Here is a 14,904-nt window from a genome sequence, read left to right as displayed (position 1 = left end):
CCCCGTTACGGCTGTTCGAGAGTTAGAGAGTTAGATGCAGCTGTTTACTTAGAACTGTGACTGACATCTGACATGTTCCGCCCTTTTTGAGGGAGAGGACATTTGTGGAAAGAAACGTGAGTGTATTTTGAAGGTTCCAAAAGTGTTCAGTGATTCAGTCACGTTGGCTCCTCTTTGATCTTGCTTTCTTTTAAATAATGCTAGCGTGTGGGATCCAAATTAGGGTGATTTAAAAACCAGTTTTCCACGCACACAGGCAGACACGGCCTCTAATTATGCAAATTCCTTGAAAAGGGTTTCCATTTACAGTAATGGAAAAGCTTTCACTGCTTGGGGAAACCTTTAGCTTTGGGAGAGTTTTAGGCATCTAATAACCTGTGAATTCAGTCGGATGTTCTTGGTAACTGAGGATCAGTTATTTCCTTAAATTTTCAATGTTGGTTTTGAGGGTGGATTTTAGTTGAAAGTGGTTTTCTGGCTCTTGCTTTTTTACATGGTATATTGATAAAGGCTTCAGCGTCTCTGTTCTGTTTACTGCTGATAACGTGTTTTTATTTTTTCCTCCTTGGGCTTTCCTTAGCTTGGCCACTGTGTAAGTACTTTATAAATCAATAAATTGGGGTCTGTGGATATAGTTCATTGTTCTTTAACTATTGGAAAGTGTTAGTTTTATGGGTATATGCTACAAATATCAGTTAAGAGTATTTGTAAAATAAACAGCATCGGGCACTTAAATGTCACCTGTATTTTCCATCTCTGTATATGGATTATTTCTACTGTACTTGATAATAATAACAAGTAGAGATTTTCTTGTAGAAATTTTACTTCTCGACAGAGACCTCACTAACAGCAAATAATCAAATTGTGGAGACTTAAGCACTTATGTTTATCTTCTCAAAAGCACCATTTTTTCATGCTCTGAATATCAAATGATGTTTCTTTGAAGTGTTTGCCTGAAATATTTTTTGCTTTAACTTTGACGTAGTCTGAATATACATTTACTTCTTCGAGTATTAATCAGCTGTGATCTGAAGCCGTGCTTCTCAAAACTATTTGTGGTGAAGAGCCTGGTTGTTATTATTGTTTTTTTTTAAATTTCCATTTTATCATAAACCAATGCTTTTGCAAAAATATAATAAATATGTAAAAAAGAAAGATTTAAAAAAACGTAAAAATATAAGCCCTCAGTTTTTGTTAATAGATGCAACAGACCTAAAATCATTATTACTAAGGTTTCTAAGATATTTATAGTCAATTTCTGTACTTATTTTACCTAAGACTTGCCCGTGGACCACACTTTGAGCAGCAGGCTGCTGGGGCGAGCTAGAGATGATGTGACAAAGCTGGGCTCGGGGCAGGTGGGTAAGCTCGAGAGCACCCGGGAGTACAGCCACGTGTAGTAAGATCACCTGCTGACTCTTGGCAGTTGCTCCACACTCTGGGTTATAAGCCCCTCAGCTGTGGAGTTAGTTGGTCTTGGTTTCCCTGGAGTGTGTTGTAGACCAGCCTCCTGGGCAGGTCTGTCTCCACGTCGCTCCCCTTCACAGTTCACGGCAGGCCCCCAGAGTAATCTGCTGTCGCCGTAGAAAGTAGGGAAGGCTGAATTTAAACACCTCCACCGAATACTCCTGTGTAAAGAGCAGTCCCAAAGATCTGTGCAAAGACTCTGCTTGACACCCAAGCAGGCAGGGAAATTGGCAGGTTTTGGTTCCGGGTACCATAAAAATATTCCATCTAAAATAGTGAAATAAGGATTCTTCAAAGTCTTACATCAAAACTTGCACCAGTAGGAAGTAGCATTTTGCGTTTTACACTTGGTAGAGAAGTTTAGATGAATTTCAGTTTGCTTACATCAGTAGAGAAACCACCATGTTCGCTTGATACATAATAGGTTCCCCATAAATGATAGCTTCTTTACCCGATCAAATAGTAAGTTTGCCAAGCAAAGGGGCCACAGCTCGGGAAATTTGCATCCTTTACAATCCTTTACATATAGTAGGAACTCAAACAGTTGCTGAGTGGAAAACAAAAAGCTATTCTGACCTCTGTAGATATGCTTTTGGTTTCATGGGAAAAGATGCAAAGTATTGAGTTTTGCAGGTTGCCTGTCTCTTTAAAATAAATTAGGTCATGAAATGAGAATTAGTTTTGCTATAAGCCAACCATCATAATATTTTAAATTGATCTAACATCTTTTTTTTCTGTGGCCCAGTGAGTTTGTACAAATCATTTCGTCATCATCTTTCGCTGTTTACTCTGTAATCGTGAGACCGCCCACCCTTTCGGTGGGACGACAAGCTGGGTCCTCCCTGAAGTGGTTGACAGTCAACAAGACTCCATCTTCCTTGTCTCCTTTGGTGGTTTTGCTGCTACTCAGTGGAGTTCTACCTGAAATCTGGAATAATCAAACAAAATCCGTGCAGTTTCTCGTGTATAAAAGGGATCTGTTAGGGGTCCAAAGGTCAGAAAGGAAGCCAGTGCACGAGGGCTGACAGAGGCTGCGTGGCCCATGCTGACAGAGTATGGGCTCCACCTTTCTAGCGATTCCCAGATTTCTGTGGTACGGGAAACAGTAGCAGTGACCAGTGACCGGCTCTTTGCCGTTGATGGTAGCTGCGGAGTTGATAAACTTTCAGTTGTTCTTCGGCACCAAGTGGGAGACTGTCTCTCCTGCGTTTAGTTGGTTCGCTTCCCCCTCCTGCCGCGACGGCTTTAGCTTGTGCGTGGTCTGTGTTTCTCCAGCTGAGATCAGGAGGTGCGCAGGTGCTAGAAGGCTGCATCGCCGAAGTCCACAACGTCACCAGCTTGGACATCTCGGATAACGGTGAGTCCAGAATCGGAAAAAAACCAGGAATATTATTTGTAGGAGGTTAGTAAGGGGAAGATAGAAAGCCCACCCTAGACCACACTTTAACGAACGTGTTATCTCACATCTTGACTAATAGGGCTGTTAAATTTAACAGAGTTTATTTATGGAAGAAATCAATGCCAAAGTCTTACTAAGTTGATACCATGGCCAAAAATGCAAGAGAACAAGTCAATTAAAAAAAAATTGTCAATACAATATTGATAACGATCTTGATCTGACCTTTTGCATTCTTGGTGATGATATAATAAAATCCTTGTTTATTTACTCAGAAACTTGTTTCATTAGCTTCATTCCTGCCAGTTACAGTAGCGTGTGAGTAGGAGCCTGTTGAGTTCGCATAGGCAACTGCAGTTACTACCAGCAAACGGGATTTGGGAATCTTCTCTTACACAATCATGGGCGGAGAGGAGACTCATCCTTTCCCGTTCCTTGCTGACTTGACTTAGCCACTGATTGTATAAGAGGTTTAGGTAAGTCTTAGCAGAGAATGAGTTTATCCCTGTGAAATAATAGGACATGAAAAGAGAGCAAAAAATTTCCTTTGAAAATGAACGATTAGAATCCCAGGGCCCTCAGGAGGTAGAGAAAGTCATCCAAGTTCATGTCACCTTTGCTTGGTTGTGTTCCGGCTGAAAATTTACTTATACTCGTGTGTTTTGATTCTCTGCTTCCTCTGATTCTTTCCAGGTTTAGAATCTGACCTATCCACCTTAATAGTGTGGCTCAGTAAAAACAGATCAATACAACACCTGGCATTAGGCAAAAATTTTAATAATATGAAATCCAAGTAAGAGTTTTGAATTTTTTTTATATGACAATGATGAAAATAAAAAACCTTGTGAAAGCTTTTGATTTGATTCCACTGTCTGCATCTTTAAAATCTCTTTAGAAATCTGACACCTGTGTTGGACAACTTAGTACAGATGATTCAAGATGAAGAATCGGTGAGTATTATTTCTACCGAGTTAATGTTGCTGCGTTTTCAGATAATTTGATCTACATACACCATTTCCGTTGGTTTTTTTAATGGAATAAATATTTATGCTTTAGTACCATTAGAGAATGAATTTAAAATTGCTTACTCTTCATTTCAACTCATTAGTAATTAAAGGAAGATTGTAACTAAAAGATTAAAAGAAGTATAAATTGACTCGTAAGCCCATCTTTTAATAATAAGACTTACTACTTCCTAACTTCACCTGATGCGCTAATCTGCAATGATGAATTTCTTTCAATCTAGTTGACTTTCTGACCTTGTATCATGCTGGGAAACAGCAGATTGCTAATTTGTCTTTTGTCTAGTGATTACGCAGAATTGAACCGGTCGCCCGTCGCAAATTGCTTCTAGGGCTCTAGTGTCCTTCTTCTAGGTGTTTTCCCTGTAGTTGCTCCTGGCCAAGACTTGGTTCTGTAAAGAAATTTAATTTTAAATAGTATCCTATTTTGCTGCTCTTTAAAATGCATTAGAAAAAAAAAAGACATATTTTTAATATTTATTTATTTAAGAGAGAGAGTGCAAGCATGAGCAGGAGGGGCAGAGGGAGAGGGAGAGGGAGAGAATTTCAAGCAGACTCTGCTCACAGCGAGAAGCTGGATTCGGGGCTGGATCTCATGACCCTGAGATCATGAGCTGAGCCAAAACCAAGAGTCAGATGCTTAACTGACTGTACCACCCCAGTGCCCCAAGAAAATGATATTTTATGGACAAGGCACGAGCACTCTACTATTAATTCCTTTAACTTAAACCCGGTATATCTTATATTTTGTACCTTGTATTTTACAGATGCTCTTTAAGAGCTTGTCTACTTCTTGTTTTAGTCCTATTTGGCCACCAGCCAACTTTTATGGTTCCTAACACCCAAATCAATGTGTATTCCTATGACAAAGACTCACATTATTAAGGTTTTGTGATAGCTACTTTGTAGGTCGTAAGAGTGATTTCCTTTATGAATTGTGAGATATGACACATTTTTTAAAAGTGTCATTTTTCCTTTTGAATTCATACAAGGTAGTAGCAAATTCTATTAGGACCGTAAGCTAACTTTTCTGAGCAAGCTATGGGGCCAGGAGAGGTGGAGACTGGAACTTTCCCTTGCCTGTCCTTGCCCACACCCCTCCGTGTGGTCTAACCTGGAGGGCCGGAGAGAATTCGGTTGTCCTGCCTCCTCATTGTGTGGATATAATTTCCAACCTGTGGGCTAGAAATGAAACTCATTATTTAATGAATATGGGCACTTCTCTTTGTCCTCATTTGGTAACACACTCCTTGTTTTGTTACTTTTATATGGGTTATTAAAATTAGGGGCATAAATCAGAATTGATGCAGTTTTGCATATGTAATTTGACTTTATACCACCTGCATTGAGTTTCTGATTTCCCAGTCTTGGCCCAGTTTTAGAAGATTGAGGAAGCTCATATTGCAGAATCACGTTTGATATTCATCCCCAAATACTTGTTTCTTAGTGCATATTTTAGGAAAATTTACATTTTATGAAAAATAGATTTTAAAATTGCATGTTTTGCTTATTACCTGAGGCTCTTCTGTTTCTGTAATTCCAAAAGTCCCTCACTTAAAACAATCTTGATATTTAAAACACACCTCAAAACGTATTTGCAGGTGGGAATGTTTGGTATGTAAATGTGAACTCTGTCAAGTTTCGAGTTTGAGAAGTGTGCCGCTAATAATACACGGTGGAAAGAAAGCTCTTTATGTTCATGTCATTGAAAAGTAGGTGGCTTTTTCAAACAGCAATTACCTTCTATTTTTTTCCTACTTCTGAATTAGTAATGTGCAAAACAATTCAGAATGATTAGGAGTGGAGTCTTGCGACTCCAAAAATTCCACCAATAACTGACACAATTGGGCTCTCATTTTAGTTGTTAAAGGTTTTCACGTAGATAAAATCATTTCTTGCTTTGTACGTCCTGACCTTGTGTTCACAGAGCCTGTTCTTTGACGGCCCGTGGAACAATATGTTCACCTCGTGTGGCACATTATATTTGGTTGGAAAACCTACATGCCTGGGGTGCTAGTGTCTCTTTCAAGTATAGACCATACTTGTCAGGCTGCTGTGCCCGGAGCCCTGGGACAGTGACGCAGAGGGCCCAGGATGACCCGATGAAGTATTACGCACAAACCCGGGTTGTAACCAGCGAAAGTGAACGTGTTTCTCCTGGGAGTGCCTGTAGCCAGGAGACAGAGTCTCAGGTTAAGCGTGTTCAGCTACGAAAAGAAATAGTAAGATTTCAAATAGTAATATTACATGGAAGTGCAGTAAGTCAGGCAGGGGTGACCTTATCAATATGCATGCAGCTCAGGCTGTTCCGTTCGCATTAATGACTCTGCCTATTATTCTTAAGTGTTAACTGGGGTGTAGTCGAGTTTGAATATTGCACTGGAATCGGTGCCTGCTAGCTTGGCGACTTGGCAGCTTTCCAGAATGAGGAAGAAGCCGTATAGATCATTTTTGTAGTAGTTGAATAGAGATTATTGAAACGATGAGAGATGTGATTAGAGCTTTTTATTAAAGGAACATTGCATTTGTTTTCATTTACAACATTAAGGTTCCTGAGGCTGAAGCATTTTAGTTAATTTTTTTTCCCCTTTCCTTGAGCGTGGGATGTTAGCATGAACGCAGCCTCACAAAAGCTGCCTGTGTCTAAAGATACGCAGACTTTCTGGTTTCCAGGGCCTTAGCACCTGCCATGCCACTCCATTTTAGAAATTTGATTCAACTTCATACATTACCTTTTGATTTTTACCATAGCTGTATTAAGCTTGAAAACATGGCCAGATTTGGACAGTAAGGACAGTAAGGCGGTCGCTTGGTAAAACTAGTCAAGCACGCAATGCGGCTTTGCGGATAACTGAATCTGGAAGCCATCAGCGCCCCCTCCCGCCTCCTGCAGCCTTTTAGTAGACGCACCTTGAACAAGTCAGCATCCGGTGGTTGAGTGGGTACACACAGACGCCAGGCGGTGTGTGCGGGGCCTCCAGACCTCCGGCACATCTCAGGAGCCCCGATCCCATGAGCCGTGGTGGAGCACAGATGGCCCTAGCCGCTGTTTCCAGTGTCCCCCTCCCTGTAATGTCAGCCTGCTTATGGAGTAAGCATCTACAACTCTGTAGTTTGGCTGGGCCACTCGAGACCACCTGAAGCCACCCGGGAGACATCCAGATCCCCCCAGGGAAGACCGAGCGCTGATGGTCGGGGCCACATTGGTTCAGGTTCTAGAATTCTCCCCGCTTCATTAATAACATTCTAGCTGACTCAGGGATTGCAAATTCAGATACCTATGGGGCCGGGCAGGAGGCATAAACAAGTAAAGGGAACTGGGGTAGGGAGGGGTCCTCTTCTTTTTTCGGGGCCAGACAGAACTTGCCTCTGGGCCACGTGGTCTTCAGTCCCCAGCTTAAATGGACATAGAGACAGCTGGTTTGGATTCGCCATCCAGCTTATGACAATAAAAAAGTCACAGACGTTTGTCTTTTTCTGTTTTAAAAAAAAATTATGTCTTCTGATTGGTACTTTTAAGATAAAGCGGATGGTGATCGTCCAAAGGATCAAGGATAAGCTACAGGGGGCCCAGAGGGCAAATCCGTTCCATTCAGCGACGTTCTGTGTGACCTCGGTTGAGTCACTTAGCCTTTCTGTGTTTTATTTGGGAGATGGGGATAATAAGACTGAGTGTATAACACATAAGTTTTGGGGGATTCTATGAATAAAAACATGTAAAAAGCTGGAACGGTGGTTAAGGATAGTACGTGTTCAGTAAATGTCAGCTATTACTAATCTTGGCTGGCTTTTATTTTGCATTTGTCCTCAGCTAGTGTCTTAAGATGTCATTTCACCTTGCGTAAAAATAGAATGGGTGTAAAGGGGTACGTAGCCATACAGAAGCTCGGAAATTTCTGTGTGCTCTTCTTATGTATTTCTTCCTGTCCTCCACTTCATAAGAGCTGGCAGGGCCACTCCAGGTGTCCTTCCACGCTTCCCTTAGGAGAGAGGTGGCCAGTGTTCAGCACTGAAACACAAGCTTTCCGTGTCTATCCAGAGCCAGAGTTTCAAAATGAGACACTCTGGGGGTGTGCAGTGGGCACCCCCCCGGTGATTGTCCATGAAGTGGGTCACGGAGAGCAGGGGCTGCTTCCGTCAGACTGTGTCACTGCTAGCTGCCTCTTGTTCCCTCCTCAGCCCCTGCAGTCCTTGTCCCTGGCTGACTCAAAACTCAAGACCGAGGTCACCATCATCATCAACGCTCTGGGAAGCAACACCTCCCTGACCAAGGTGGACATCAGTGGGAATGGAATGGGGGACATGGGAGCGAAGATGCTGGCCAAAGCATTGCAGATCAACACGAAGCTCAGGTACGCGGGTCGGGCGCTCGGCCCGGAGACGATGGTGCTCCCCTTAGGGAGGGCCCTAGAAAGTTCCGGAAGAGATTCCGGCCAGAGATGACGGTGCTCCCCTTAGGGAGGGCCCTAGAAAGTTCCGGAAGAGATTCCGGCCGGAGACGACGGTGCTCCCCTTAGGGAGGGCCCTAGAAAGTTCTGGAAGACATTCCAGCCGGAGATGACGGTGCTCCCCTTAGGGAGGGCCCTAGAAAGTTCTGGAAGAGATTCCGGCTGGAGACGACGGTGCTCCCCTTGAGGAGGACCCTAGAAAGTTCTGGAAGAGATTCTGGCCCCCCAGCCCTGGAGAGCCGGCTGTGCCCAGTGGGGCCTGAGTTTCCCATGAGGCCAGCTGGGAAGAAGAGGCGACCGTTTCAAGTCTTTGGTCGAAGTACTGGGGATGGCAGGGACGGGGGGGATTCTACAGGTACACATTGTGATTCCCGTGAGCTGTTGTCTTAATGATTTCCACTGGGACATAAAACCCAACTGAGAACTGTGCAGTGACCTGTTTCACAGTGTTGGCAGCTGTGAGGGAAGGGCAGTGAGCAGAGCTGGGAAGACTGAAGGTCCTGCAGGCAGGCCTTCCCTGTCCTTGGCTATGAGCCCATCTTACATCCCTTCCCCCACTGCTGCCGGTATGAAGACTTAAAACCCAAGGGATGCAGGAGGTTCCCCGGTTAAAGGCAAGTTCATGCGGGGTGCTAACTATTCTGTGTAGCAGTTTTCAACCACTTGTAGCATTTCCCAAGTGTGGCTTCTCTTAAGGACTGGCTATGTGGTAAGCACTTTTATTAAGGACCACATAACCATCCGTCCTTCAGAGAGATCCAGTTGCTCCAGAGTCCAGCAGTCTGGTAAAACGAATATTGAATTCACATTGCTCTTCAAGGGGCTCTTTCTTGATGTTTCTGGATGCTTCCCTTGCCCTCCTGAACTTTCTGTCCACACTGAAGCCAAAAACTGCAGCAGTTTCTCTGAAGGTCAGAGTGTATGTAAAGAAAGTCCTTGAGATCAGGAAGGGAAAGCAGTTAGAGGTGTGATTCTTGGATCAGACAAATAAAAGCTGCTGCAAGTGTCAGGTGAATTGACAGACACCAAAATACCTCTGAAGTGTTAGCACTCTGAAAGGGAAATAGTACTTTTCTTCCAAAATAGATTATGTCTTTAAAAAGTAAACAGCGTCCTACTTATAGAAACCAAGGCTTTACCAGCAGAGTGAGAACTTTTTGGGATGGCTGATCATACCATGTCAGGGCAATGATGAAAACAAGACAATATGACAGGATTCCTTCTAGTTATCTAGAATGGAAAAAGTCTCAGGACTTGCAGTTCTTTGTGTTGGACAAGCATCTTTTATAAACAGCTCTAGCTTCAGACGTGAGTACTAGAAGAGTGTTTGGAGAATATGTTGAGAGAATATCAGAGAAATCAGGGTTTAGAGTTTTCTGGCTACAAAGCATCGGGTAACGTCATGGCATAGTTAATGAGCGTGCTGTTGCTTTTAAGCATGGTTTTCTCATACTAGGTGAGCAGTAAATGGGTTAAAAATGTAATGTGGGAGAAAATGCTCATCCTTGCTGTGTTTAAAACTAAGTGGATGTTAGTCCTTGCCTAGCATGCTAAAATACTTACATGACGTTGTCTATAAGACATTTGGCTTTAGTAGGAGAATCGTTTCCTCCATCCCTAAATGTCTGATCATTTATGTGACTTGGTCTTCCAACAGGACCGTCATATGGGACAAGAACAACATTACTGCACAAGGCTTTCAAGATATAGCTGTGGCAATGGAAAAGTAAGTTTTAATCAGGACTTCTTTCTAGAAAATACAAAGGAACCAATGGTGTCTGTGTTACCTGTGGTGTGATGGAGGTAGCAATGGGTTTGGATTCAGAAGATTTGGGTCTGAGTTAGCCAATGCTACCCAGCCATGGGACGTGGGGAAACTATGGACGTTGTTCTGGTGTGAGTTTCTTTGTCTGTCCACGAGGGTGGAAATGCACCATCCTCGTGAGGATTAAATGAGGTCACGGTGGAGGGGCCACACGATGGTCACCGGGCTCTTCCTTGTGGTTTCACATTCTCTTTCCATCAGGTCTTGCCTTTTTTTGCACATGATGACAACTTTGAATACAGTGGAGAGAAGAAAGCTGAGCTCCAGAAAATAAAACTGAAATTGAGGGATGGCAGTCTAACTTGTCTCATTACTGTCAAAGGCTTTCTTTATTACCATAGTAAATAGAGCCTGCAATTATGGTTCATTGTCAAATTTATTTTCCTGGTAAACAAGAGGAGGCAGTAACAGAAAGTTGGCTGGAAGAAACGCTAGAACCGGGTTCTTTCGGAGCTCTTCCGTCCTCGTATTGTATTCTGAAGGCAGAAAAAATCAAAGCAGATTTACAGCATTCGAAATGAGAGGTTACAAAATGTGGGTGGGGATTAAGGGGCTAGTAGCATAGAAGCTGGTCCCCCGGGGAAGGGATTGGGGAGTGCTCATTATTGGTGTTTTCTCCCAGATTTCCCCTCATGCACAAGGCCTCCTAGGTGGAGCTCTCATGCCTAGCAAGGTATCACAGATAAAACCCTAGGCCTGGAAAGAAGAGCCCTCCATTCAGTCCCTGGCTCTATCACCAGCAAGCCTATCCTCTTGAGCAAAGCACTGCACCTTTCCGATTAATTCTTCTTTTATAGAGTGAGAAAGAGTAAATTATCTCTAAGTGGCTTCCAGTTCTAAATCCCAGGGTTCTGACTCAGCCAGGAGGTCATGATGGCTGCCCCCACAGACCGTCACTAAATATGGATAAGGCCACTCGCTCCACCTCTCCCTGGAGCCTTCCGCCTGTAATTACTCCCATTGCACCAGGAAACCTTCGAATGGAAACATTTGTTTACAAATAGCTACATATAGGTGCGAACAGCACGGTTGCCTCTGCTGTAGACTGCCAGCAGCCCACATTGGTCTTTGTGGGAAGCCAAGAGCCTGCACACCCAGTACTCAACATTTCCAGATCCATGGTAGGGCTCCCCGGCTTACAGTCTGTTATGTACGCTGTGCTCCATGGTGCCAGTGGCCCAAAATCACATTTGGTTTAAGTAAAGTACGCCGGTCCGCAGCGTGATCACCGTTGGATGAGGCCAAGGGAAATCCGCATGGCTGCAAAAGAGGTGCACTGTCTCTTCGTTTCAGTTGGCTGGCTCTTCTGAGACCAAACAAAAGCAATTCTGCTCAAACAAAGCCAAGGTAAAAACCGAGGTCATGGAAATAGCAGCCTTTTTCTTTGCATGTTAGTTGGCATTAAACCACCCTTAAGTCGGACTGAAAGACTTTTTTTTCCATTAGATAACGCACGTACAGATGACCGCTGTTATTAAGATGGTTGCTTTTTTTTTTTTTAATTCGTTCTTCATGATTAGAACCTTACTTGGGGAATTTGTTGTTAATTTACTCTTCTAGTAGAAGTCCTCTCATGTCCACAAGAATCACACCGTGAATGTGGCTTAGTGTTTACAAGGCTGCCGACTGCGGGATCCCAGTGCGCTAGGGGACCCCACTTGTCACCGTGTGGCTCAAAAGGTCATTCTTCCTGAGTGTCATGCGGCAGCAAAGGGCACATGGGCTTGGGGTGGGAGAGAGGAGGCATCTCCAAGGCGAGTGTGCAGTCTGGGAGCAGGTGCCAGGGGCGGGATCCCAGGCCAGGGTGTAGATTCAGAGTTCCGTGCTGTTTGCCACGCACAAGATGACTCGCCTTGCCCTCCTGCATCTCACCAGCTGCTCCGCAGCAGGGAGATAATACAGGACACAGTTTTCCACCAGTTGCTTCACTGGGAGCCGAGAGCTGGTGGACGAGGGCTGTGTGTGAGAACGGACCACGAGGGCCTGCCGAGGTCAAGGTGCTGAGCCAGGCGGGAACCCCGGGCAAAGCAGCTTTTCTAAAGACAGTGGCCGCTCCAGGGCCTCCTTGTGGAAAGAGGCGCAGAGCCTGAACGGACTGTTTTTGTGGGTGCTCCTGCCCTTGCTTTGCGAGCAGATGTTTTGGTTGCATTTTCTAGTTTTCCTCTCTGGGTCTGGGCCTGGCTGTCACACGTAGTCACTGTGGGGCTCCAGGGACGTCCAGATCCATTGGGGACTAAAACTCAAGTAGCAGGCGGATGCTGGACTTCCCTCCAAACTTTCTCTCGGTCCAGCTTTCCGCTCCCAGTTTGAAAATCTGGATTTGAAAACAACAAAACCAGATGCCTTCCAGTCGTGGGGCCATTAGAAGACAGCACGGGCTGCCGCGGGTGCCTGGGGTCCTGCACGCGTGTGCACTGGGGAAAGCAGACCTGTCGTCTAGGGGCCCTCAGATAGGCTGTGAGTTTCGAATTCTCTAAGACATGCTGGCAGCTGTCTCTGGATTTTAAACAGGGTGCTGAGTAAGGGAGTAGGATGTTATTTTTAAATAAACATTACTTTCTCCTTTTTCTAGGAACTATACATTGAGATTTATGCCGATCCCTATGTATGATGCTTCTCAAGCCCTAAAAACAAACCCTGAGAAAACAGAAGAGGCTCTGCAAAAGGTACCGGAGAACCAGGAGCTTCATCATCATGAGCTCACGTTTGAACTGCGTTTTGTTAGTAATAATTCTGAACATATGAACAGGACTTTGCATTTTCTAAAGCCTTTCTCACATGAGCTTGTATTCTTGTGATCACAACCGGCATAATGTGTGACTGGGGAGGAATAACATAAGAAAGACGAAAACTGGGGGCATCTGGGTGGCTCAGTCAGTTAAGTGTCTGCCTTCAGCTCAAGTCATGATCTCAGGGTCCCGGAATCGAGCCCGGCGTGGGCCTCCCTGCTCAGTGGGGAATCTGCTTCTTTCTCTCCCTCTGCCTCTCCCCGGATCGTTTTCTCTCGCTCTCTCTGTCAAATAAATAAAAAATGTTAAAAAAAAAGAAGAGGAAGAAAACTTGTCATGAAGTTAAGTGGAATAACATTCTTATGCTATCAGCATGCCAGCACTTCCGCCCAGAGAGCTTCTTGTTCACCCTTCAGAGAATGTGTGCAAGGGAATGTCAGCTAGCACGACCTTTAACCTCAGCAGCTAAAACCTTCTTTTCTTTTCTTTCTTTCTTTTTTTTTTTTAAAGATTTATTTAAGAGAGAGAGAACAGGAGGGAGGTCAAAGGGAGAGGGAGAGAGAGACTCTCAAGCAGACTCCCCACTGAGCAGGGAGCCCGACATGGGGCTCGACCCAGGCCCCTGAGATCATGACCTGAGCTGAAATTGAGTTTAATGCTTAACCGACCGAACCACCCAGGTGCCCCACTTCCCTTCTTCTCTTATCAAGAAATGTAGGATATGGATGAGGTCTCCTTTTACCATCTTTGTTTATAGATGTGTCTAATTCCACACCCATTCCCACCTCCTTTCTGGCAACCCCAGAGGATGACGGGGATCTCCCCCTTCAAAGTCGCCCCATCCGTGGTGCCCGTGACTGCACCATCTCTGCCTGGGCTGGAAACTTGCCCGGAGAGGCATTCTCTTGCTCTGCCACATCTCCATCCTTCTCTTTCTATGGTTATGGTTACCTTTCTCGATTTTTAGATAGGCTCAAGGATTTCCCATCTGAAGAAGCCTACTCCATCTTTATTATGGGGGTAACTGGGGCATCTTTGAGATCTTTCCTCCCTCTTCGTTCTCCCATCTGGTGGGGCCAGCCAGCCTCCCACGCTTGACTTTTCTTTCCCACGTCTTCCAGAGCCATGCCATCATCAAGCATACAGATACTACAGCATAAACCTCTTCTTTAGCTCTGTTCCGCCTTCTTCCTCTCACGGAGGCCTTTCTTTAAGCCTCATCATTGCTCAGCGGGATTGTTTGTTTTCTTTGTTGCAGTCAAAAAGAGCCATCTTCTTTCACAGCAGATTTAAACACAATAACATGTTCAGCCCACCTCTCTCCATTCCATCCCCGCCCCCCAGTGGCTTTAAGAGCAGAACCTCCTTTCCTCGAATTGGCATAAAATTCTACCCCAGATCCGCCCCCATCCACTGCCACATTCATCTCGTACCAACCCTACCTCTTTGCTTTGCTCTACTTCAGGGAACTTGTTAGAGATGTGAATTCTTGGGTCTCAGAAATGGGGGTGGAACTCAGCCAATCTGTGTTTTTACAAACTCTCCTGGTGGCTGCAAATTTGGGACTCACTGCTCTGGTCTAGAGGACACTCGTGGTTTCCCCACTACCTACCATGTGTGTTGTCGAGGCTGGAGGCAAGTGTCAGGTCATGTGGAAGACTTCCCAGAACCCTTTTCCTCCCTCTGAGAACTTCTCAGAAGTTCCTGTGCTTGTCTCTGTCACTGGCCTTGTGACATCATTTAAGTTACCTGAGTCCATATATTTTTTTCTCTCAGTGAGCGTGAGCTCCTTGAAGGCAGAGCCTATGTATTTTTCATCTTTTTGGATGTTCAGCAGCTGGCACACTGCCTGGCGTGCCTGCTTGGATGCTCCTTAGACTTGGTTGAATAAAAGGGAATAAGGTAGGGGGTGAGGGGTTGATGTGGCAACGGAAATCACCCGAGGTTTGTGTTCAGGAGATCTGACTAGGGGGTCTGGGTGGCTCAGTCAGTGAAGCGTCTGCCTTCGGCTCAGGTC

The 14,904-nt window shown here is 44.8% G+C and overlaps 1 protein-coding gene across 7 annotated transcripts in view; it reads left to right on the top strand.

Moving 5' to 3' along the window:
• The window catches only part of CARMIL1 (capping protein regulator and myosin 1 linker 1), a 304,353-nt gene that overhangs the window by 191,226 nt on the left and 98,223 nt on the right, over positions 1–14,904 (top strand). For all 7 annotated transcript variants that reach the window (XM_057305073.1, XM_057305072.1, XM_057305071.1 and 4 more), the window contains 6 exons: positions 2,743–2,824; positions 3,557–3,656; positions 3,759–3,813; positions 8,065–8,237; positions 9,991–10,059; positions 12,731–12,824. In XM_057305073.1, the coding sequence (XP_057161056.1) occupies positions 2,743–2,824; positions 3,557–3,656; positions 3,759–3,813; positions 8,065–8,237; positions 9,991–10,059; positions 12,731–12,824 (573 nt within the window). The remainder of the gene's footprint in view (positions 1–2,742; positions 2,825–3,556; positions 3,657–3,758; positions 3,814–8,064; positions 8,238–9,990; positions 10,060–12,730; positions 12,825–14,904) is intronic.

The sequence above is a fragment of the Ursus arctos genome, unplaced genomic scaffold (assembly GCF_023065955.2).
Source record: "Ursus arctos isolate Adak ecotype North America unplaced genomic scaffold, UrsArc2.0 scaffold_31, whole genome shotgun sequence".
Classification (NCBI taxonomy): Eukaryota; Metazoa; Chordata; class Mammalia; order Carnivora; family Ursidae; genus Ursus; species Ursus arctos.
Note: the sequence above shows the minus strand (reverse complement) of the source record. Positions and strands in the feature narration are given on the sequence as shown.